The sequence below is a fragment of the Myotis nattereri genome (assembly GCF_964212035.1).
Source record: "Myotis nattereri genome assembly, chromosome: 1".
Classification (NCBI taxonomy): Eukaryota; Metazoa; Chordata; class Mammalia; order Chiroptera; family Vespertilionidae; genus Myotis; species Myotis nattereri.
Window position 1 is genome coordinate 57,822,361 of NC_138075.1, and position 25,632 is coordinate 57,847,992.

The 25,632-nt window shown below is 47.9% G+C and overlaps 1 protein-coding gene across 1 annotated transcript in view; it reads left to right on the plus strand.

Annotated features, from left to right (window-relative positions):
• MYO5C (myosin VC) overlaps window positions 1–25,632 on the plus strand; it is a gene marked incomplete at its 5' end in the record, with an annotated part of 90,189 nt that overhangs the window by 37,118 nt on the left and 27,439 nt on the right. The window contains 14 exons of the mRNA XM_081090252.1: window positions 139–279; window positions 3,253–3,378; window positions 5,688–5,771; window positions 7,808–7,942; window positions 8,837–8,934; window positions 9,787–9,873; window positions 10,318–10,429; window positions 11,097–11,308; window positions 14,418–14,583; window positions 15,228–15,374; window positions 16,813–16,977; window positions 18,209–18,302; window positions 20,793–20,856; window positions 23,506–23,686. Coding sequence (XP_080946378.1) covers window positions 139–279; window positions 3,253–3,378; window positions 5,688–5,771; window positions 7,808–7,942; window positions 8,837–8,934; window positions 9,787–9,873; window positions 10,318–10,429; window positions 11,097–11,308; window positions 14,418–14,583; window positions 15,228–15,374; window positions 16,813–16,977; window positions 18,209–18,302; window positions 20,793–20,856; window positions 23,506–23,686 — 1,812 coding nt within the window. The remainder of the gene's footprint in view (window positions 1–138; window positions 280–3,252; window positions 3,379–5,687; window positions 5,772–7,807; window positions 7,943–8,836; window positions 8,935–9,786; window positions 9,874–10,317; window positions 10,430–11,096; window positions 11,309–14,417; window positions 14,584–15,227; window positions 15,375–16,812; window positions 16,978–18,208; window positions 18,303–20,792; window positions 20,857–23,505; window positions 23,687–25,632) is intronic.

The following is a 25,632-nucleotide window of genomic DNA, read 5'->3' on the forward strand; positions in this document are numbered from 1 at the left end:
GTAGCCTGCACCTCTGGTCCTCGACAGACATTGAAAATCTGTCCTATATCTCCATCTTCCAAATGCTTACACCCTACTCTTCGGAAGCACACCTCAATGTTCTGTTTTACTCTGCATTAACTTCTGGATTCTTCCCAGCATGTCTTCAAACTTGAACAAGAAGAATATATGAAGGAAGATATCCCTTGGACTCTGATCGATTTTTATGACAATCAATCAGTTATTGACCTGATTGAAGCAAAAATGGGCATTTTGGAGTTGCTGGATGAAGAATGCTTGGTAACTTAAAAAAAAATTTTCCCCAACTTGTGAGTAGTAACAGATGAGCATATTGTAAAGTGGATTGTATAGCGCCCTTTGAGGCTGTCCCTAGGTGTGTGCACATGGAAGTAGCAAGTGACCCCGTGCCCATTGTTAATGACTAACAAGAAGTGAGTTCCTGATTCTGTGACTCACCCATCGGGGTGTGTGGCTGAAAAATCAATGCCATACACTTGGGAGAAGGGGTCCCTAGGAGTTCTCTTCTTAGTTCCCCCTGGGAGGAGCAACTTTGTGGTGAGTCAGCCTCGCAGTGCCCCTCATGGGGCCACAGGAACAAATAATCCCCAGGACACTAGTCATTTTTTGGTTTAAAGGTGGTGTTTTGATGTTCAAACATAGGTTCTGTTTCTTTTTCAGATATTTATTTGTACCAAAAAAAGATTATAATGTTGAAGACTTATTGGCGTTTTCTCCCTAGAATTCTCAGTCCCATGGTTCTTCTCACAGATCATCTGTTCTGGTGCCCCGAGCTTTAAAACCTGCAGCGATATAAGACTAAAGGCCCAGCGTCAGTGCCAAGCACTCTGGAATGATCTACTTGGGGCAGGGGACAGAGGATAAGGTGGTCTCTAGAAAATCACAGATAGCCCTAGGTGACCAGTGTCACAAAGCAGTATACAGGAGTCATCCTATATAATAAAAGGGTAATATGCAAATTGTCCCCTTGACCTGGAGTTCGACCAGGGGGCGAGCCCGCCAACCACCCAGGGCCTCTCTAGCCTCCCCCCGCCCAGCTGTCCCAGTCCCCGATCAGCCCTCCCCCCAATCGGGGGCAGGGCCGGCCAGCCAACCTCCCGCGTCCCTTCCCCCCAGCTGGCTGGCCTGATTCGGGTGGGCAAGCTGGACCCCACCTGTGCACGAATTCATGCACCGGGCCTCTAGTTTGAACATAATAAGGTATTAGATTCACAGTGCTCCAGCTGAATATACTTGAGAACTTTAAAATCACTAGTAGCAAGAACAAGTTTTGCAGCTAGCTTAGTTTGAGGAGGTAAGATCTTAGTGCAAGGAGGTAGTTATTCATTAGGCAGTGAAACAAAAGAAAAACTTTTCCAGGGGAGAGGGGAACTACATTTAGGTGCCAGTCTTTTCCCATAAAACTGAGGATAAAGTCTTGTGCACGTAATGGAACCAGTGCTACTTTTCCCTGAACCTTTGGACTTCTTTGGAGAAAAATATAAAAATACTGCCCATTTTACAGAAGTAAAATTCTTCATTCTTAAGTTATTATATGACCATTTCCTAGCTTATAACATTTTGTTCTAAAAGGGCATTGATATAGGCATTTAAATATCACTCTGAAGATTGTTGAGATCAAGGACAGATTTATGCCTAGAGTTGCTTTTTTATAAAAGTATTTATTTATTCATTTATTTACTTTATCCTCACTCGAGGTTATAATTTTTTAATTGATTTTAGAGAGAGAGAAACATCAATCATTTGCCTCCTGTCATGTTCCAACCAAGGATTGAACTGGAAAACTACGTATGTGACCTGACTCGGAATTGAACCCACCACCTAGTGGTGTACCAGACAACACTCCCACCCACTGAGCCACCCGGCCAGGGCTAGAGATGCTTTTTAAAAAGGAGCTGTGGATTTAGAGCCCTTCACTCCTAAGGCCCCACATGTCTTGGTTTCTCAGAATTAAGTGCTTTTCCATAGAAAGAAATGAAATCTTAATTATTTGTGACAACATGGATTTACCTAGAGGATATTATGAAGTAAGTCGCTCAATGAAGTAAGTCGGTCAAAGAAAGACAAATATATGATTTTGCTGATATATGGAATCTAAAGAACAAAACAAACAAATAAAATAGAAATAGACTCATAGACACAAAGAGAGAGCTAGTGGTTGCCAGAGTGGAGGAGGGTTGGGAGACAGGGTGAAAGGGATAAAGGTCTCATTTGATTGGAATGTCATCCCATACACCAAAAGGTTGCAGGTCCCATTCCTAGTCAGGGTACACACCTAGGTTGTGGGTTCAATCCCTGGTTGGGGCACATTCAGGAGGCAACTGATTGATGTTTCTCTCTTACATCGATGTTTCTTTCTCTCTCTCTCTCTCTCTTCCTCTTCCCTCCCTCCCACTCCCTCCCTCCCTCTTCCCACCCCTTTCTCTCTCTCGCTGTCTCTAAAAAATCTATAAAAACTTGTCCTCAGGTGAGGATTTAAAAAATACAAATAAGTACTTACAGAATAGTCGCAGGAATGTAAAGTGCAGCATACGGAGTACAGTCAGTAATACTGCAATAACTGTGTATGATGTCTGATGGATACTAGGTTCACCAGGGTGATCACTTAGGAAGTGAGACTGGGTGAGTGTTTGCACTGCTTGAATCAGGCTTAGAAAAGCTCTCCAGCAGCCCTTGCAGATTCACGAGATTTCAGGAATTTGCTTCTGAGTTATATATTTTCATATGTGACATATATCCTTCGTAAATTAAAAAAAAATGTTTGAGAATAAAATATTAGCTATGAGGATGCAGGCTTTCGGTGCTGGGACCTTGAGGCAGAGCAGGTGCTCAGCGACCCCCGAGCAAGGACTCTGCTTGTCCCTCTGGGTGAGGAAGGGTCCTCTCTGGGATCCCTGACTGTCTGTAAACGCTCCCTTGTGAATGAAGTACTTGGATTCTTGTATAAATGCTTCCAGCTGGTGGTGTGAGCCACTTGTTGAAATGAGCAAAGCTGTGGCAAATGGAGAGCCTTTTCGATCGGGGAGACCGTCTGTGGGGAAGGTCTCACTCACTGGGTTATACTCCTGAAACTAATATAATATTGTATATCAACTGTAATTGAAAAATAAAAAAATTATTTTTAAAAAATGAGCACTTTTCCTTGCCTCTACTCAACCTTCCTCTTGATTTTCAGGTGCTGAAAATGTAAGTATACTTATATTTACTTGATATTTGGTGTGCTTCCTCTTCCAGTTGCCACATGGAACTGATGAAAACTGGCTTCAAAAGCTGTATAATAATTTCGTCAACAAGAACTCTTTGTTTGAAAAGCCCAGAATGTCAAATGCATCCTTTATCATCCAGCACTTTGCTGATAAGGTACAGTGATCTGGGAGGGCGCTGTGTGGGGAGCCAGAGCTGCTTCCCGTGGGAGAGGCTGGCCAGGGACTTCTCAGGTCGGATCCAACTCATGGGACATGAGTATACGCAGCAATTCTTCGTTTGTCTTTATCACAGAACACATGCCTTCCTGTTGTACTGCTTCCTGTTGTACAATATATTAAAGATAAACATATTGCCAGTGGACTGCATTTCTGCGTTAGGATTTACTATGAATTTATCAACCTCTTGTCATTTTATTTTCTCCGTGAAATTGTTATAATCAGGACAGCGTAATTGTTTCTTATAACAAAAGCTATGCCTTTTTTTGAGGTTTTCCTTTGTTACTAAGTTGTAATGTATTTATTATATGGGTGACATAGGTTGGCGAAGATGGTGGGTTTCCTAGGTGATCTTTATTTTCTAGATAAACCTATTTTTAATGAAACAAATGTTACTCTATTAAAAGAGAAAATTATTTTGTAAAAATCACATGGCAGAAAGCTTTGAAAATACAGGGTGGGGTAAAAGTAGGTTTAGCGTTGTGAGTACCCAAACAACTTATTCTTATATGATTATTTATTAGTTATTGTGTTATTTTCCCTACAATCAACTGCAAACCTACTTTCGCCCCTCCCTAACGAAGGGGAAAGACAAATCGCCATAACCAACTGCCGTAGACGTGCCTTCTCACCTTGTTTTCCTTTCCCAGGGAAACTCCTCTCCTCAGTGGGTGTCACGCTCGAGGCCTGGCCAGCACTGGGGATCCTGGGAACGGGCTGTGCTTGCCTGTCCCAGCGGCCGGTGCTGTGGGTCAGCGTGTGCTGGCCGTGCGAGTGACCGAGGGCCTGGGAGGGACAGGAGGCTGGAAAGCGGTAGCAACTCTGTGGGCCAGAGGAGTGCTGTTAAATGTGATAGCCTTTTAGGGCTTAGGGCTTCTCAGATTTGGTTCCTGAAGAGAGGCAAGTGAGATGGATGATGATATAACAAGTTATACTTACATTTTCGAGGTGTCCTTTATAATTTCCTATTTGGGGCCCCCAAGGGGGAAAGAAAGGAAGGATCAGACTTCATGCAAAGCACCCCTGGGATTTATTTCAGAGGCCCTCTTTATAACACACAGTTTCTGTACATCCCATGCTCTCACCTGGCACTTCCAAGAAATGCCTCGTAAAAGAATTGAGGCAGTAACTCGAGTGGGCTGCGGATTGGTGGGAAAAACACACACACTGTAAGGTCAGCTTAGCTCTCAATTCAGGAAGCCGAGGACATAGTCATTTAGAAAGTGAGGCAGCTATGCTTAGATGCAACAAGACGGCACATCTTCCCTCGGTCCCCGGGCCCCCGACAGAGGCACACAGCTCTCTGTGACCTTCCCCACAGACGGTCTCCCCGATCGAAAAGGCTCTCCATTTGCCACAGCTTTGCTCATTTCAACAAGTGGCTCACACCACCAGCTGGAAGCATTTATACAAGAATCCAAGTACTTCATTCACAAGGGAGCGTTTACAGACAGTCAGGGATCCCAGAGAGGACCCTTCCTCACCCAGAGGGACAAGCAGAGTCCTTGCTCGGGGGTCGCTGAGCACCTGCTCTGCCTCAAGGTCCCAGCACCGAAAGCCTGCATCCTCATAGCTAATATTTTATTCTCAAACATTTTTTTTTAATTTACGAAGGATATATGTCACATATGAAAATATATAACTCAGAAGCAAATTCCTGAAATCTCGTGAATCTGCAAGGGCTGCTGGAGAGCTTTTCTAAGCCTGATTCAAGCAGTGCAAACACTCACCCAGTCTCACCCCGACTCTAAGAGCTTTGCTGGCTCTGGGAAGCTCTGTGGTCAGGTGGTCAGGTTCTTTCTTTTCTGCCCCATCAATGCTGATTTAGGAAAACATTTCTGTTTGAACCCAAAGGACACCCCTGAAATGTTTCCTCTCCCCGGTGGCTTCTAAGGCCAGGTGAGCCCCAGTCCAGGTCTCGTTAGACCTTCGTGTGTATTAACCGCCCACACTGCAGAGAATGGTCAGTGTGGCCAGAGGGAATGGACAGGTGAGAGAACAGAGATCAGCGGCCAGTGGGAAACCCGGGCAGTGGGCAGCCGGCCTCTTCCGTCCGTGCCATGTTCCCAGCTTTCTAAGCTTCATCTGTTGGGGTGGCTGTGGTCAACAGAAACCGAATCTCTTTGTTGGAAGATTGTCTGTAGAGCCCCTTCGTTGCTCTTTCTTTAAAAAGAAGAGAAACTTCTGGTACTTAGGTGCTGTCTGCTGTTGTCTTTTTGGAAATAATGAGTTCCTTCCTCTGCATAGGTGGAGTATAAATGCGAAGGTTTCCTTGAAAAGAACAGAGACACCGTCTATGACATGCTGGTTGAAATCCTGAGAGCAAGCAAGGTTTGTCAAGTCCCGAGGGGTAATTAACGTTCTGCATTATGCAGACGCGTGTCAGGAAAGAGTACGAAGTGTGAGTGTGTGTGTGTGTGTGTGTCTTGCAGTGGCAAATTGTAAGTCAGACATACAAAAAGCTATTTTAGAATTGGGACTAAAATATGTGTCTAGCTCAGCCGTGGGCAAACTACGGCCCGCGGGCCGGATCCGCCCGTTTGAAATGAATAAAACTAAAAAAAAAAAAAGACTGTACCCTTTTATGTAATAATGTTTACTTTGAATTTATATTAGTTCACACAAACACTCCATCCATGCTTTTGTTCCGGCCCTCCGGTCCAGTTTAAGAACCCATTGTGGCCCTCGAGTCAAAAAGTTTGCCCACCCCTGGTCTAGCTTCTGAAAGCATACAAACCTCTGCTATATGCAAACTCAGAAATCAAATGTGCAAGTAACAGAGAAGAAGGACAGCTGATCTGGCCATTTAAAGAACCACAGCTCACATTTTATTCATTCAGCCACAGATACTATTGATGCAGTACCTGCCATGTGCTAAGCACTGGCCTAAGTTCTGGGGACGCAGCAGTGAGCAGGGCAGATGGGGTTCCTGCCTCACATCCTGGAGGGAGCACCAGAGTTAAGCACATAATCAGCAATGGTAGGCAGTGCTGAGTGTGCGAGGAAAACCCAAGCACGAGGGGGAGAGAACCACACAGGGAGGGACAGTGGCTGTGGCTGGGGAAGCTCCTCAAACCCATGGTTCTGTGTGATCACTAGTGTCACCAAAAGAGTGACTTCTGGCTTTTTTAAATTTCCTCTTTAAACATGTCTTTATTAAAATTTGAGAGAAAGGATATTTCATAAGCCTTCATTTTTGTGACGATTTGGTTATCATAATTATTTTCCTTCTTTTAAAAGATCCCAGTCCGCCGAAACCGGTTTGGCTCAGTGGATAGAGCGTCGGCCTGCGGACTGAAGGGTCCCAGGTTCGATTCCGGTCAAGGGCATGTACCTGGGTTGCGGGCACATCCCCAGTAGGAGATGTGCAGGAGGCAGCTGATCGATGTTTCTCTCTCATCGATGTTTCTAACTCTCTATCCCTCTCCCTTCCTCTCTGTGGAAAATCAATAAAATATATTAAAAAAAAAAAAAAGATCCCAGTCCTTTGTTGATGTTCAGGTATTTTGACCATTTCCCAGATGAGCACAGGGAATTCCACTAATGACAATAAATCAATCACTGGCCGTGACACCTTCAGTCATTGAAACTGGTTCATGGTAGAGAATCCAGTGTAGAAATGGCCTGCATCTTGTGTAGAAATTAGTTGACTTAATTTGCCAGTTGTTTACTCACCCCCAAGCTTAGCCTGGGGTCCAGTCTGGAAGACGGAGGCAGATCCTGTGGAAGCACCGATGAGTCTCCCGTAAAGCACATAGGCTCTCGGAGACTCTGGGTTTCAGACCCACTCCATGGGCACACCAGGATGCATCAGGCAGAGATTCTGCCCTGAAGGAGATCAATGTCCAATTTAAAATAAAAAATAGGAGGTTCACTCTAAGAGAGAAGATGGACATTTAAAGAAATAACTGGTTAGGTAGAAAGTAATGAGTGTCTTAGAAGAGGTACAAATAAAAGATTAAGACAGTTCAGAGAAATGTGGAATTCTTTCCTGCTGGGCACCAGCGAAGGCCTTGTGAAGGGGCAGGGTGAAAAATATGTTAACAAAACCTTGAATGATGGATTGGCTTTGGATCTGTGGGAGTGAGGATGTGGGGTGGGAGGGAGACTCCAGGCGCACAGGTAGGCCTTGTACGTGTTTCCACCTTCCCGACACTGAGTGATGCCCACGTACAGACAATCTCTGCTTCCATTCCTGGTCATCCTGAGTGAGGAGATCGCTCAAGGAATTGAGACTTGATGTAAAGACTGTCGCTTGACCCTCCACTGGTTTGGATGGGCTTGTTGTGGTCATTTACGTGGCTTGTACCAGCTGAGGGCTGTGGGTGAGCATTTTTGGACACTGAAATCCTCTCTGCTCCTTCCAGTTTCACCTCTGCGCCAAGTTTTTCCAAGAAAGTCCAGTTCCCCCTTCCCCTTTTGGTTCAGCGATCACGATGAAATCTGCCAAGCAAGTCATCAAGCCCAACAACAAGCAGTTCCGGACCACCGTGGGGAGCAAGGTACCAGGAGGTGTTGAGGGTGAGGGGCCACAGGCTCAGCCAGGCCCCAGGGAGCCGGGCTCTGGGCGGACCCACATTGCAGGCCTGGACATGGCACCACGCTTCATCCAATGGGACGTAAACTCAAATGCAAAGAAAAGCAGTAGTTGCTCGTGGTCGCACCTCAACCTCCGAGGCCACACACACCTGGGCAAACCGCACATTTGCACAGTAGCGTGACTTACCACACTTCCTGCTGTGTGGGAATGTGGGACAGAACCGTGTTCCATCCAGGGCAGTAGGACACGCTGATAACTGCAGTCATGAGTTGAAACCTTTCATAATAGATGTTTAGCATGAAGTTAACTTTTCCTCCTAACTTACCAAGGTGGGGCCTTTTTTTGCCTCAATGTAAGCCAGTGGTTCTCAACCTTCCTAATGCCTCGACCCTTTAATAGAGTTCCTCATGTTTTGGTGACCCCCAATTTCATTGTTACAAATTGAACATAATTAAAGCATAGTGATTAGCCCTAGCCGGTTTGGCTCAGTGGATAGAGCATCAGCCTGGGAACTGAAAGGTCCCAGGTTCGATTCCGGTCAAGGGCACATGCCCGGGTTGTGGGCTCGATCCCCAGTGGGGGACTTGCAGGAGGCAGCCAATCCATGATTCTCTCTCATCATGGATGTTTCTATCTCTCCCTCTTCCTTCCTCTCTGAAATCAATAAAAATATATTTAAAAAATAAATAAATAAATAATAAAGCATAGTGATTAATCACAAAAACACATATGTATTATATGTGTTTTCCGATGGTCTTAGGCAACCCCTGTGAATGGGTCGTTCGACCCCCAGGTTGAGAACCGCTGATGTAAGCATTCCCTTTCAGCACATTTGTTGTCTGACTCTGTCTCCCAGTTCCGCAGCTCTCTGTCCTTGCTCATGGAGACCCTCAACGCGACCACGCCCCACTACGTTCGCTGCATCAAGCCAAACGATGAGAAATTGCCCTTTGAGTAAGTGCTCTCATGCGGCAGAGTGTTTCCGTCATAATATTTGGGGAGTGTGCCTACGATTGTTTTGAACTTTACTGTTTCTGATTCAAACGATCCTGCCCTGTACACATAATGTTAGCACAACCCCTGTGGCCGAGGCCCCTTATCTCCAGCATGAAGCAAAGGGCAAGAGGTGAAAGAACAGTCTGTACTTGAAGTTTATGCAACTGAGAAAGCCCGAGCATGTTCCCTGGTTCTGAAAGACTTTGTATGTGTTTAAAGGAGAAAGGCTGAAGGAGGGAGGTCACAGTTTCACCTTCCGAGGTGGCAGGAGACATGAGACTTTCCTCTGGGGCCCCGGGAAAGGGCTCCAGACCTGTGAGTGAAAGGTCTTGGGTCCCTCTTAGCTGATGGAGCTGAGGGCTGGCTGAGGGGATGTGCTGTCCTGTTGGTGGTGGATGTGGTCACCAGAGGGCCAGACCCAAGGCAGAGGGCTGCCTGCTGGGTGTCTGTAAAGGGAACTCAAGCATCAAACGAGCACTTGGACGAGGTCAGCTTGAACATTTCTTCCACTCTGTTGTCATTCGAAGCTCAGCCCAGTGGTGTTTCCCCAATAAGGCCCTCTCCCTGTCGCCTACAGCAGAACCAGCCGCTCCTTTCTCTGTGTCCTCAGCCTCCTGAACTGTGTCACAGAGGTGCCATTTTCACCTGACATCAACAAATCTTCATTAGCCGTCTGCTGTTTGTGGCCTGTGGGTTACAGAGACAGCCTGCTCCCTGGGGGCTCCCGGTCAGGGCAGCTCTGCTGCACTACTCATGGGCACGATCGTCCATGATGATGGCTTAACACCTTGTAAAATTCTCTTCTTTAAGGTTTGACTCCAAGAGAATTGTCCAGCAGCTGCGAGCCTGCGGCGTCCTGGAAACTATTCGCATCAGTGCGCAGAGCTACCCATCCCGGTACGCCGTCTGTCCTTGTTTCGGGAGAAAGTGCCCAATTTGTCACATACTTTCGTAAGATGCTCCCAAGTTTTGTCCCACTGTTCTAGGCCAGAACAGGGTGATAGGCAGGCAGCACGGGCAGGGGGAGGGGGAAAGGGAAGGGAGGTTGCCATCACCACCACCCCATCCCCCACCTCAGCTGCTGCCCAGGGTCACTCGTGGCCTCCCAACGCCTGGGAAAGGGAGCAGGGATGGGGGAGAGGACATTGTTGGAGCTGAGCATTAATAAAATCAGTCCAGGTGTAGACAGGTGTGCTCCGCATGAGATTCAGGTGGTGTCCCAGCAGGGAGGCGGGTCAGAGGTCAGGGCCATCACCCCAGAACAGACTGCACCCCACCAGCAGTGACAGATGACACGCTCCCTGTCTGGCACGCCTTCTTACATCCACTTTGACTTTCCAGGTGGACGTACATCGAGTTCTACAGTCGCTATGGTATCCTCATGACCAAGCAAGAGCTTTCGTTCGGTGATAAGAAGGAGGTCTGCAAGGTGGTTTTACACAGGCTCATCCAGGTCAGGCTCGCTCACCTCGAGTCGTGGGCTCAGACCAGGAAGCGCGTCTCCCAAGCGCGTTTCCTCATCCCTGCCTCAGTCGCTGGACTGTAATTGTCATGGTGGCTAAGAGGAAAGAAGATGGGCCCTACGCCTGTATGTGCTATGGAGGTCAGAGCAGCAGGCTCATGGGCATCACCTCCTGGCAGCAGGCGTCTCCTTTAGGGACCCAAATTCCAACCCTGGCTTCCCCCAGTGTCCTCCTGTCCGGCTTTGTTCTCCCACATCCTGGGGATCTACCATGGGCCTGGTTTATGTTACACAGTCCACCAGATGTCACCGAGCCAGGGTTCCAGACGTGGCCTTCAGCGTGGGTTTAGATTATTGCCGAAGCAGTGAGTTATGATGGAAAAGAGATAGGGAAGGAGTTATGATGGTCAGGAAGGGGGTCAAAGAGGAGCCAAAATGAAGACAGCAACCAAGCCTTTCCCGGTGCCCGTGCCCCTTTGTGGACAAACAAGTCAAAATGTAAATTTCTAGATCATGACCAGAGTTTGTCTGCTTTATGTCAAAGAACAAAAATGTAAACAAATGTTTTGGGCATCTTTGAATCTCTAAACGTCTTTCCCAAATACTGTAGAAAATCTGAGAAGATTTTGTTTTTGATTATATTATTTTTCTCTTCCAGGATTCCAATCAGTACCAGTTTGGTAAAACCAAAATTTTCTTCAGAGCAGGCCAAGTGGCTTATTTAGAGAAGCTCCGATTGGATAAACTGAGGCAGGGTTGTGTTGTGATACAAAAGCACATCCGTGGCTGGCTCCAGAGGAAAAAATTCCTCCGCCAGAGACAAGCCGCCCTGACCATCCAGCAGTACTTCCGGGGGCAGCACACCGTCAGGTAGGTGGGGGCCAAGGAAATGTGTGCAGTTGTGCAGCTTTCTTTGCTGGTCACATCCGGGAGAGGGGAAGAGCCTGTCAAGGACAAAGGACCTTTCTCCTGGGACCAGGGAATATGTCCCTGAGGTGGCCATAGCCTCCCGATAAGAAGGGTGTGTCCCTGAGGGCAGGTAGTGCTGACTCAGCCCCCTGTCCCCATGTGGGACAGGTGACAACTGGGACCCAGAAGAGAGGAAGCCCCAGTCAGGGTGTCTCAGAAGAGGTCAGAATTCCCCATGAGACCAGGTGGAGGGACTGGGCCCCTGGTCTGTGAGAACTGAAAATGCCTAGGACAGTGGTCGGCAAACTCATTAGTCAACAGAGCCAAATATCAACAGTACAACGATTGAAATTTCTTTTGAGAGCCAATTTTTTTAAACTTAAACTATATAGGTAGGTACATTGTTATTAACTTAATTAGGGTATTCCTAAACTGGCCTTTGCTAAAAACATCCTCAATCTGATTGAGGTATGTTCGCTGAGGTCGATCCCTTCCAACTCTTCCATCCACACTCGTCTTGTATACTTGTTTCATCTATCTCCTTTCGTTCATCCTCTCTATATGTCCAAACCACCTCAAAAAAAAACTTCTTCAAAATAGACTTGCCCAGGCCGAAAACCGACTTCTGTGCATGGGCCATGAAGTTTCAATCGCACTGTATGTGCACGCCCGCACGTGGTATTTTGTGGAAGAGGCACACTCAAGGGGCCTAGGAAGACTAGGGTCTCGGTGAAGCCCCTGAGTAAAGACGCCAAAAATAGCCACTGACCAGCCTACCGGCAGAGGACAGGAGACAGAGCATGCCTGAGGGGATTGACAGGGAGGCCCTGCCAGCAAATGCAGAGCCCTCCGGCAAGGCTACGTGGTAGCCCAAGGGGATGGCTGAGCGCAGGGCAGTCCCACCAGCCATGCCCGTCCCACCCTCCTCAGGTGCTCCCAAGAGGCCATGTTGGGCTGGCCAGTGGACAGGCCTTCTTCCCAGTCTGCACTGTGTACTTCCATGTGTGTAGCCTGGCTCGCTCCTTGGCACGCTTCCTGGCATGCTCCTAGGATAGTTGCGAAGGCAGGTGTGTCACTGAGCCTGACCTCTTCCTGCGCTTCTCCATGTGGTTGGTGCACCACCACCTTCATCTCAGCCCGCCCCAAACTGGTCTTTCCATCGCAGCCCCCATGCCCCAGGCAACTGGCTTACATGCACATGCAGCCAGGCTCGCCCTCCCGGGCTTCTGAGTTCAGTTAACAGCAGCCGCCAGGGCAGGAAACCCTGGACTTATTGCCTTCCCCAAGTGCGTGCTCCCTTTCCAGTTGGGAATCACAGAGGCCTGACTATTCCATGCACCCTTCACTTGCCTCTGTGTCTGTCCCACTCATCCCATTCCTGGGCACCTGCCCTGGGTGAGGCCTCTGTCATCGCTTCCTTACACCCTTCGAGCACATTCCTTCACCTGCCGCCTTTCTCTCCATCTTTCTAAAGCAGGGCCTGATCCAGCCACTGCCCTGCTCCTGCCCTGGATGCCTCCAGCAGCCTCTGTTTCCTACCAAAGAGCATTCAATCTTTTTTATTTTTTTAAAATATGTTTTTATTGATTTCAGAGACGAAGGGAGAGATAGAAACATCAATGATGAGAGAGAATCATTGATTGGCTGCCTCCTGCATGCTCCACACTGGGGATCGTGCCCTGACTGAGGATCGAACTGTGACCTCCTGCTTCATAGGTGGATGCTCAACCACTGAGCCACACTGACCAGGCAAGCATTCAATCTTTGCTATGGCCTGGATGCATTCATAAGAATGGAAGCTCTGTGAGGACAAGGACCATACCTGTCTGGTTCCCATTACACCCATACTAGTACCTAGCACAGTGGCTGTCACATAGTAGGTGTCTAATACATATATATTTCAACTAGAGGCCCAGTGCACGAATTCAGGTGGGGTCCCTTGGCCTGGCTGGCAATCAGGACTGATTGGGGCTGATCAGGGCCAGGCAGCCGGGGGGAGGGACCGAGGGAGGTTGGCCGGCTGCAGGAGTTGGCTGTGGGACATCACTGGCAGACCTCATTTTCTTGCTCCTGTGTTGAGCATCTGCCCTCTGGTGGTCAGTGTGTCGTCAGAGTGACCGGTCAACTGGTCCTAAAGGTCACTTAAGCTTATAGATATATAGATATATATTTTAATAACAAGTGGTTCCCATCTGTTTTTCTAACCTCATTGACTACTAATTTTCTCCATGTATCTCATATTCAAGCAGTTTTAGACAGAGTCTCTTTTTCTGAACATTCCAGCACTGCTAGGCCTCCAGTATGAAATGCTTTTCCAACCTTCACTGTCTACAGAATCCTTTTCCATCAGGGGCTGGCTCACGGGTCAGCCCTTCCCAAGCAGTTCTATAAGATCTCGCTGACGGGTCTTTTAGCAGTCATTCTATTTCTCTCATATCCCACTTGGCCACGTATAAGTCTGTCTGCTCCACAAGGTGGTAAAACCTGAAGGTAGGAGCTTTGTCGTCTTCTCCAGTCCTTTGGATAGGAGTAGACAAACGTGTTCTGTGAGAGCTGTTGGGGCCCTGCCGTTTCTCTCACAGTTGTTCACCTCTGCCGTGTAGCATGACATCAGGCACGGGGAATATTGTAAAGCATAGGCGTGGTGTGTTCCTGTAGAACCTGACCATCTCAGGTGGACAGCTGCAGGCTTGGCCCCGAGGCCCTGGTTTGCCACCCTCTCCCTGATCTAGAGCCTTCAGCCCGATGGCCCACAGAATGAGTGAACAGGTGAAGGAGCAAGTGCAGTGCACAGGTTTGTTGCCACTGTCCCTGTGAGCATGAGGGAGGCGGATTATCAGCCTGGATGAAGGAGTGTGAAGTTCCTCGTGCCTGGAGCCAGCATATTCAGATCAGGGTGAAAGGGGAGACGGTAATGACTGATCTCAATCTGGCGTTACAATAAACCACTCACAGAGCATAATGTGTAGATTTGCAAAACATGGGACTATTCTTTAGTCGGAAAGAGCACATGCTGTAGAAGCCAGTGCGCTGTGGGTAACAGGTTGACTCCCCATTCTTCTCAACCAAGGAAAGCTGTGACCGCGGCGGCCTTGAAAGAGGCCTGGGCAGCCATCATCATCCAGAAGCACTGCCGTGGGTACCTTGTCCGCAGTCTGTACCAGCTGATCCGCATGGCCACCATCACCATCCAGGCCTACACCCGAGGATGCCTGGCCCGGAGGAGGTATCGCAAGGTGCGGCCGGGACCACAGGCTTCCCCAGGGCTCGTGTTATTTTTCATCAGCAGTACTGGCATACCTCATTTTCTCGCTCTTCACAGATATTGTGGGGGTTTAATATTTACAGTGAAGGTTTGTGGCCACTCTGTGTTGAGCAAGTCGATCAAGCACCATTTTTCCAACAGGCTCGGGTGATGGGTAGCATTGTTTAGCAATAAAGTATTTTTATTGTTTTGTGCTTTTTAGACATAATACTACTGCCCACGTAATAAACCATGCTATAGTGTAAATATAACTTTTACATACCCTGGGAAACCCAACAATTCATGATACTCACTTTACTGCAATATTCACTTTATTTCGGTTTCTGGAACTGAGCCCACAGTATCTCTGAGGTGTGCCTAGAGTGAGATAGTGCTTTTGCATGAAGACCTTCCTAGAGCAGCAAGTTCTGGTATGTGAATGTCCAGACATGGCTGCTACAGGTGGAATTTGGCTATTGTTTCAAAAGTCTATTGTAGGTCCCTATGGGCTGATTACAAGAAATCTGTATTTTGCACTGTGGGAACATTGTGGTAGTTGCACCTCCCAACATTGGAGGTGTTGATGAGAGAAAGAATGGCGAGCCAGTTTGCATTTCACAAAATCTTGTTTTAAAGATGCTGGAGGAACACAAGGCTGTGATCCTTCAGAAATATGCTCGGGCGTGGCTGGCCCGGCGCAGGTTCCAGAGCATCCGACGGTTCGTGCTCAACATTCAGCTCACGTACAGGGTCCAGCGCCTGCAGAAAAAGCTAGAAGACCAGGTAGGTGTTCCTAATGCATCTTTCATACTTACTTTTTACGATAGATATATTTTGTTCTGGACCAGTTCCTTAGCTATGCAGTCAAATTTATACCCATGCCAGGAGGTTCAGGTCACATGAACCCTGAGCCAGGAAATAGAAGCACATTTTATAGGGCTGCTACATATGTTCGTGCAGGTTGTACACTGCACAGGGCAGCTGCCCAGGAGGGCCAGTGGGGCTGAAACCCAGCCTGGTTCTGCTTGCCGACCCATGTCTTCTGGCACTGAGATGGGCTGCCTGGAGGCAGGGGTGCGTTTTTTAATTTGCACAGAGCTGCTGCTGTCTGGGTGCCAAGCCAGGCTCCCTCAGGGAGGTCTTGGCTCAGAGGAGCTGCCATTTCCTAATCTGCCTGAAGGTCCATATGGCCTAGCTGCAGCCCTGCCTCGTGTGAGAAGACTCCCCATGCCTTTCCCACTGCTCTCTGCCCGTGGGCGAGGGCTGTGCAATATGCAGCCTCCAGGCCTATGGAGCTCACGCCTGGGCTGCCTCAGTTTATACTGAGAGTCTCCTGAGGTGAACTTTAAATGTAGCCTTAGCTATACCATAAGGATCCTTAATGAATGGATCAGCGTGCAAACCAATACACTTGACATTTTGATGCAGTTTCCCCTATTGTGCTGCTGTGTGACAGGCGTGTGTTATGTGGCTTGTGCAGAATATCGCTCCACGTTCAAGGTGTTGGGCAAGCTGGTTTCCACTGAGTTGTCTCCCCTGGGCTTGCAGATGGCGATCTCTTCCCCATGTCTTTAAAAAATATATATATATATTCCTATTGATTTTAGAGAGGAAGGGAGAGAGAGAGAGATAGAAACATCAACGATGAGAGAGAATCACTGATTGACCACCTTCTGCACGCCCCTCCTGCAGACTAGGGATCGAGCTGTCAACCCAGGCATGTGCCCTGACCGGGAATCGAACCGTGACCTCCTCCCTGTGTCTTCACAGCACCTTCCTTCTGCGTGTGTCTGTGTCCCAACCTCCTCTTCTTATAAAAACACCAGTCATCCTGAATTAGGTCCACTCACATGGCCTCATTTTACCTTAATTCTGTTTAAAGTCAGTCACATTCTGAAGTGCTGGGTGTTAGGACTTCACCATGTGACTTGGGGGCACTGGGGAACCCGATCCAGCCCACACCACGCGAGTTGCCTGGTGCTCCGGGGTAGACCGGCCCCACAGTAAAAGAGCCCCACCAGCTCAGGAACATTAACCCACCAGCTCTGCCTCGCTGTTGTCGCTGGGACGAGGATGCTCAGACACGCCCTCACAGTGACAAACGTGGCCAATGTAACTGAACCTCTGAGAGCCGTAGATGCCATGTTAAAGGCTGCGAGAAGCCAAGGGAACGGTTTCTTTACGTGGGAAAAGCCCCTGAGCACCTGCTGTTGTTCTCTAGAACAGAGAGAACCACGGGCTGGTGGAGAAGCTGACCAGCCTGGCTGCCGCTCGGGCCAGTGATATGGAGAAGGTTCAGAAACTGGAATCGGAACTGGACAGGGCAGCTGCCCACAGGCGCAATTATGAGGAGAGGGGGCAGAGATACAAGGCCACCGTGGAAGAGGTTGGTGCTGGTTGTGACTGGTGATCACTGTGAGTCTTCCCATGCGAGGGACCTCAGCGTGTGTCCCCACAGAGCCCCCGCTGTCAGAGGGGCCTCCCTCTCAGAGGACAGAGGGCAGAGCCCAGAGTCTAGGAAGAAACACAACATGACGTTGCCTCTTCCTTTCCACTTCTGTCAAGAGACGAAGGCCAAGAAGGAGCCCTGTGGCTGCTTCCCCCTCCGCCAGGACCACCTTGGTCCCCTGTTGCTGGCCCATCTGGTGTGAGCCCTGGGCACCTCACCCAGGACAGCAGCGCAGAGTTCAGCAGGTCTTCATCTCGGCAGTGGGGTCAGAAGAGCAGATGTAAAAACCCAGTGTCCCTGCTCTAAAGCTTGTCTTTGCTGCTGTCTGGCTGGGTGGCCTTAGGCAAGTTGCCCTCACCCTCTCTGAACTTCAGTTCCTCGTATGTAAAACAGAAATGACAAAAAGTAACTTGGCATTGTTGTTTTGAGGATGAAGTTTTCAGGTGAAATCATTTAGCTAAACGCCTATCACAGAGCCCTGCCCAAGCACAAGCTGATAATTTCTAGCAAGGTGTCTTTATTCCTGCCCATCCTCCCGCACTTTTCAAAGTCCTCAGTACCCAAGGTTGTGGCAGCCTGGAGTCCTGGGCATCTCTGTGCCTCCAAAGGCCTGGTGCCTGGCTGCTGGCACTGCCCACACTGCTGGTCACCAACCATCTATCAGCACCTTCAGCTGCCAGCCCGGCAGACACTTGACCAAGAGGAGCTAAGATAGTAGAACTTACATGACGATCACACAGCCTGCCTTCCTGAGTCATAACACTCTCAAAATGTGAATCCACAGTACATCACAGATAATTTACATCCTACTAAATGGATAAATACCCTGTGTGTCGAGAAGCTCAAGAAAAGGATAGCGAAGACGCCTTGACATGTGAGGTGACCTTGGTTTGGTCTGGCTCCTTGATCTCAGCCCTTGCAGGCTGGGAACTGGCGTCTGCTTGCGGTCACCTGGAGCCCTTGCATGCGAAGGTGAATGCAGCGTGATGCCGTGTGCCGGTGCTGGCTGCTATCCACGGATAGAATGTGTGTGTGTACACATGCATACATACATACACACACATGTGCACACATACTGTTTTAAAAAGACAGCCTTTCACCAAGTAGGACAATGGTGACCAAACTTAAAATGAGGTTTTTCAAAAAAGGTTTTGCTTCCCTTTGCTAGAAATTGGCAAAGCTTCAGAAGCATAATTCGGAGCTGGAAGTACAAAAAGAGCAGATACAGCGGAAGCTTCAGGAGCAGACTGAAGAGCTGAAAGGTAAAGCCCACAGCGGCTGGATTCATCCACCCACGCGTTCGCTCGTCCAGTCATTCTGGTATAACTATTGGCTGTGATCTGAGTTTTAGGCAGCATCGGGAGCCTCTGGTGTATACTTAGTATAACAAGAACATTGTTGCTCCACAGAAAATAATGATATTTAAATTGTGGTAATTTACCCTATAGATTCATCTGTTTATTTCCATCTTTGTCAGACAACACAGCAATCCCTGTCTCAGACCCTCCCTGGGCCACTTGCAGGGTACCGATGTTTGGCTGTAAGTCTGGAGCCTTTCATCAGAGGTGGAGAAGGATGTGTGTCTGTGTGTGTGCATGGGTGTGCTCGGGGGGGTTAGTTAGGATAATGTTGGGGTCGTGTTTGTTGTTTGCCAAGGATTTGCAGTCAGATTGTAGATCTGTCCACCTTACTTGATCTAAGGGGTACCTTGGCCCTGAACTAAGGGCATGCTTATCTCATGAGCCACAGCTCCCCCAGGCTGTCAGGCACAGATGCTTGGAACCATGGTGGTACCACTTTTATTTAGGGGTGCGAAGCAGCCACTCTTAGCCTCGCTCTGTCCATTTGTAGCTTTCCAGCTTGAATTCTAATCGTAAGCACTTGCTAAACCCCAACAGGCTCATGAACCTGGGGGTTCCTGACCAGGTGGTTTAAATCACCACACTCAATTGCCTGTCTTTTCCAGGGACCTTTTTCCTTAAGCTCTGACCCGAGGCACATGAGGCCTAAGGGTTCAGGCCTGGGCATCTAGCATCCCCCTGGCCCCCACTGGGTGGAATCCGGAGCACAAGAGCCCTGGGGGTCCAGGTGAGAGTGTGAGAGGAGCCATGTCAGGAGGAGGGAGTGAACATCCGAGTCCTGTCCAGAGGAGCAGGAAAGGCCGCCCAGATGAAGCCAAAGACGGCGTGCCTCCTGCTCCAGATTCCGTGTGCACCCCGTCTCTAAGGACTGATGATGAACAGGGCGAGGTCAGAGGTCAGGTCTAAGAGTAAACCTTGAACCGAAATGAGGGAAGGCCTTACCCATCGTTACCTTTCTTATTACAATACGTTCCTCTTGAGCGCTTGTTCTTCTTTTCTAACTTTAAGTAGCATTTCCCCCAAGAATATTTAAATTCCCACAAGTGTGTCTTGAAAATTACATATTTGGTAGCATTAACATGTTTGGGTGGATAATTTTATAACATCTTCTAAAACGTATATGAAAACTGTCAAACCCAGTGTTCATAAACTGCTTGTCCCGAGGGTCTCCCTACACATGGCAAACAGTGCTCTGTGAAAAGCACCAGCCTTCACTCATCCTGGGACCTAGATGGAGGGATGTTATCAAAGTCTTTTCCCCTTTTTGAGATTCCAACTTGGACAGAAAGTCACATGTGAGCAGCCTGTTTAGCCTTTTTTTGCAAATGGCCCAAAATGGTAAGCCAATTCTGGAGTGAAGTGAAAATTGAAATTATATCAAATATGCTGGCTTCTAAATGTAACCTTAAGTGTCTTCCCTCGTGTTTTCTGGCTGACTCACGATGTTTAAAGCAGTCATTTTCATTCAGGGACATTTGACACTGCACTGGACAAACTATTAAACTGTTGGCTTTTTTTAACCAAATAATTTGGAGGATTGCTATTGTCACTTCATCCCTGGGCTCCCCTCTGGGGCAGGACTCAGAAACCAGGCAAAACTCAAGAATGAGGTGTCAGCTAAGTACAAATAGGGACACCAGGCTCTGATGGGCTGCATCTGTCATCCTGCTCCTGTTTTGAAGGGCACCTGTCGTGTGTGGACATGCTGGGGACATGGGATTGTCATGGCCAGAGGCTGTCCAAAACCCCATGCTCCCTTAACCTGCACTGGGTTAGGGATCCCGTATTTAAATGAAGACACTTTATTATTTTCTTGGTTATCGTGAATGACTGGTTTCAGTCAAGGTGCCCCCCAGGACACTTGGTAATGTCTGGACACATTTTCAGTTGTCACAAGTGGAGTGAGTAGAGGTGCCGCTGGATTCTCGTGGGTAGAGGCCAGGGATGCTGCTCAATATCCTACAGTGCACAGGGACCCCACCCCCACCAGGGTAAAGAATTACCTCCCTTGAAGTATCATAATGCTAAGATTGAGAAACCCTATCATAAATTGGTCATTTTCTCCCTAAAGGGTTTCTGTTTACTTTTAATAAAAATATTATTATCTCAAAGCCAATATGCCTAATTTTAATCAAACAAATGATATTCAGACCAATAAAAGTAATGTAAATGAAACTATTTATCGATTTCAACATGACAAATTTGTGAGGATTATTATTCTGAACTCCCAGACCTGTATTTCTAGTTTATAAAGGTGACAGTTACACTCGTCGTCCTGTTAGGAATAAATACACCGTGACTGTTCTTGCATTCACACTTTCTTAAATAAGATGTGAAGCAATCCAGGCATTGGTGTGCAGACCTATTTCAAAAAGCATTGTCTTTCCACAGGGAAAATGGATGACCTCACCAAGCAGCTCTTCGAGGACGTGCAAAAAGAAGAACGACAAAGAATGTATGAAAGATGGGTTGCCTTACAACTGCCACTTTCTCTCTCTGCTGTTCTCTGCTTTGCTTCTTGGCTTGCAGATAGCAGGTCACAGGCACAGGAGAGCAGGGTGTGCATATTTGTAGGTAGTGAAGACATGGAGGTTTGCGAGAGCGAATGCCCACCTTGTGCACCTTGCAGACACTGCCCGGGCTCTGCAGTGTGGTCAGGGGACCCTGGGAATTTCCTGCTTTCCCTTTTTTGCCAAGACAGTGAGGAGTTCAGACACTGCCACCCTTTCAAATCCCATGAGCCTAAGAAGTAAGATTATTGCCTAGGAAATACACCTTCCTCCCTTCCCCCTCCTGTTACACCTGTTCACATGATTCTTGTCCCACACAGTAAGGGATATGAAACCCTCACAGAAACTAGGGCAGCTCCCCATGACCTTGTCAATATTAAACCCTCTACTAATCTCCAATCTGGGCTCCTTTCTCTTAAGACATCAACTGAAAGGCTTTAGATCTCAAAGTAGGAATGCGTGGCAAGGTGTTGGGAAGAAATGGAACATTCTTGACATCCAGGGTGTAGGGGGCTAGGAGGCTCAGGGCTGCGTGGGGTGGTGGGATATGTACCCTCCCCATGCAGTTAGTTAGTAGCCTGGACCTGGGTGAGAAGGAGGATGCCAAAAAGTTAGGGGAGGGAGTGTTGCTGAAGAGTCCAAGAGCCAACAAAGTGCCTCATGATCCTACATCGGTTTTAAAATAGGGATATTTGACTCTACCTTAAAAAATCTATTTTTCAATGAACTTTCAACTCTAGGAGAGGAGTTCAATTTTTGGACCCTCACTGGGTACTGGGCCACTTGGGAGTGACCATTGCAAGCAGGGGGGCTGGGAGAGCCAGGCTGAGGCCAGGTCACCTTGAGCTCTTTGCAGTCCTCATCAGCACTCACCTGTACCTCGGTCTGGTCCCTGGTCAGTTGACGGGGGACATCTTGGCCACTGTCACAACCTGACAGAGGCACAAAGAAGCCCACAGTCTGTGGAAACACACCCGCCTCATTTAGGTTACAAATTTAAGATTGTTTTTACATGTGACTGCCGGCTGCAGTCTGCTTCTTCAAAGGTATTTTGCTGGCCTCTTAGGAGCACTGCGGGGGTTTTTTGGTTTTGTTTTTTTAAAATATATTTTTACTGACTTCAGAGATAGGAAGGGAGAGGAAGAGAGAGAGGTAGAAATATCAATAATGACAGAGAATCATCGATTAGCTGCCTCCTGGATGTCCCCTACTGGGGATCAAGCCCACAACCCAGGCATGTTCCCTGACTGAGAATCGAGCTGTAACCTCCTGGTTCATAGGTCTATGCTCAACCGCTGAGCCACACCAGCCAGGTTAAAAACCTGAAAACAAAGTTTAAATTTTTTTTTAATATATTTTATTGATTTTTTACAGAGAGGAAGGGAGAGAGATAGAGAGTTAGAAACATCGATGAGAGAGAAACATCGATCAGCTGCCTCCTGCACATCTCCTACTGGGGATGTGCCCGCAACCCAGGTACATGCCCTTGACCGGAATCGAACCTGGGACCTTTCAGTCCGCAGGCCGACGCTCTATCCACTGAGCCAAACCGGTTTCGGCTAAATTTTTGATAATATCTATAAAACAAAAACCTAGTGGGAATGTGACTCTCTTCCTCAGGGATTTTCCTTTTGTGCTGTAAAAGCAAGTCCTAAAATAAACCCGTCGACAGTTTAGCAAGTAGAATGATAATTCATAAACTCAGAGCCCCTAGGTCTGCTTCAGTTCTCACTGGGCTGCTGTGCACTGTGTTGGCTGGTTTAGGTCATGGATCTCTCTTCAGTTATTTTCTTGGTCATTCATCCGTATTTAATTCAGCAACCATCCCACGAGGAATTGGGTTTTCATGGAAGTTGGGGCACCTGAATTTGCTGAAACTTATTCTAGAGCAGTGGTTCTCAACCTTCTGGCCTTTTAAATACAGTTCCTCATGTTGTGACCCAATCATAAAATTATTTTCGTTGCTACTTCATAACTGTAATGTTGCTACTGTTATGAATCGTAATGTAAATATCTGATATGCAGGATGGTCTTGGGCGACCCCTGTGAAAGGGTCGTTCGACCGCCAAAGGGGTCGCGACCCACAGGTTGAGAACCGCTGCTCTAGAGTCTTTGAAGGGCTGGATGCTTCGACATATTAAATGACTGCACTAACTTGGGTAGGACTAGGCCAAAGCCCTCCAGGATCCTTGGGACTTGGCAGGGGCGAGGACTTGGCTGAATGTGCCAAGGTCTTTGCCGAGGGAAGTGGCCCCTCCGTGGGGGGCCACATGGAACTGGGGTGGCTTTGGGAATACAGTGCCCCAACCACCACTGAGACTTTAAGTTCAACCTCCTGTGCTGTGTTCCCTCTGTGCAGGACCGTGTTAGAGCCACACTTCTCAGATCAGAAAGTGTAAGAAGCTTCCTTTCCTTAAGGGGACAGGAAACCATCAGCTAAAAATAAGGCCATTATTATGGGAACTGTCACAATAGATCCTAATTAACTTGTCTCCTTTCTGGAGTCTCCTCTTATTTTCAAAATGATGTATCGTTCTAACTCAGGGTAAAGACTTTAGAGACAATTCTGAATTATTTTTCCTTTTGCTGCCTAGACTTCTTGAAAAAAGTTTTGAACTGAAAACACAGGACTATGAGAAGCAGATGTGCTCTTTGAAAGAAGAAATCAAAGCTCTCAAGGATGAGAAAATGCAACTGCAGCGCCAGCTGGAGGAGGAGCGGGCCACCTCGGGTGGCCTGCAGGGGGAGGTGGCCCGGCTGAGCCAGCAGGCCAAGGTAGAGGCTTCTGCTTCCCCAGCTCTCTCTGAGTCAGGTCACTGCACAGGGTGTGTGTGTGTGGGGGGGGGGGGGGGGGGGTGAAGGGGGAGCAGCTTCATTTTCCTACAGGGTCAGACAACTAAATGCAAACGCATGTGTGAATCCAGAAGTGAAAGGACCCTGACTGCTTCAGTTCCTCCCAGTATAAACCCCCAGCCACCTTTGATTTAGCAATAATGGCTTTTCCTATTTTAAAGGTCAGCTCTCTTTTTTAAATTACAGTTACATAAAGTTACTCAAATATGTTGACCTAGAGAATACGTCCAAATTAAATTACAAATGGACATAAGCTCTTACACAATCCATCATGGTGTTATCCTATATAATAAAAGGCTAATATGCAAATTGTCCCTTCAACTGGGAATTTGTGCACCAGGCCTCAGTATACCTATAAATGCTTGTATTAAAATTACATTGCCATATTGTCAGAATCTCACATTTTAAACTGCTACCAGAAACTCTCACGAAAGCAATGACACAAGCTTGGACAGTCAGGCTTAACTGGAATTCCTTCCCCACCAGAATGTCCCTCTGTTGTTAAATGCAAAACATTTCTCTGCAAGGTGGGAACGTTTTTAAGCTTCCACTGAATATGTGGAACACATGTGAGTAGAATGTTTGTGAAGATTTTGCGAATATTATCTGATTGTCATGGAAGAGCCACGCATGGTTCAGAAGAGCGCTAAGAATCACCCCGGCATTGCCTGTGAGCTCCACAGCGGAGCTGTCTGTGTTCTCTGGGCCTTGGGCCCCTGATGCTGAAGGGGGGGGGGGGGACCACCCAGCCCTGTGACTGCCTCACTCTCAGCAGTCACATGAGACTGCTGTCCCTCTGGAAGTCAGGCCGTCTGGCCACTGTCTGCATCTTGGGGAATGGTGTGGCTCTACTTGGAGTGAGGCGCCGATATTTGCCACTTCCTCTTTGGTAACTAAAACTGCGGTCCAGACTCTCCAGTGTGGCGATTAGTCTCATTTGCAGAGAAAGTGAACGTATCATCATCAAGTTATCTGTGTTATAACCCATCTGTATAAATACACTTACAACTGGTAGCAACGACTGAACCATTACAGAGAGCGGGGCTTTCAGACTGGATAGTCCTGGCACCCCATCAACTCGCCGTGTGATCCCGAACAGGCCGTTTACTCTATGCAGCTTCAGTTTTCTAACCTCTAAAAGGTCACCCTAGTCACCCTATGGGCCTGTTTTAAGGAAGAGGTTGTGTATGTAAAATGACCAGCAAATGTCACTGTGACCTCCTTTCCCATGCCCTGTAGAAACAGGAGTTGTGTGTAGGCCTTAAACACTTATACTAACTGAGAAACATCAGCACGGGCTTAGTCACCTCTGCATAGCTCCCATAGCCGCAGGCACAACCCTGGCATCCTTACTCAAGCTGAGTCATAGGTGAAAGAGGCAGAATACAGCCCCCCCCCCAACCAGGGCTGCCCCTCAGGGGACCCCGGCACACCCCATGGCCACCCCCCAAATCCTGGGTGCGCCTGGCTCTGCCGCTGCGCCACTCCTAAACCCAGCAGGAGCCCAAGCCCACACTCCCAAACGTGGCAGGCTTGCCCACATCCAAGATCCTGCGGCGAAAGATAATCAGCCCCTTTGAATTTCCTCCTCTGGGCTCTCCTTCCTCCCACCCCACCAAAGCTTGTAGTAATTAGTTATCATTTCCCTTTAAGTAGGGAAACCAATTCTGTGGATACAACCAAGTAGATATAGAAATAATTAACAGTATTTGGGAGCAGTTACTGTTAATTATTTCCAGTATCAAGGCCACACTGTATGTATGGGCAAGGATGGTTTAACAAGAGTTTAGCCAAGAAGCAGCAGTGAGGACACCCCGCATGAGTAGATGGTAATGTAAGAGTGTTCCCTCTGTTTGATAAAAATTACA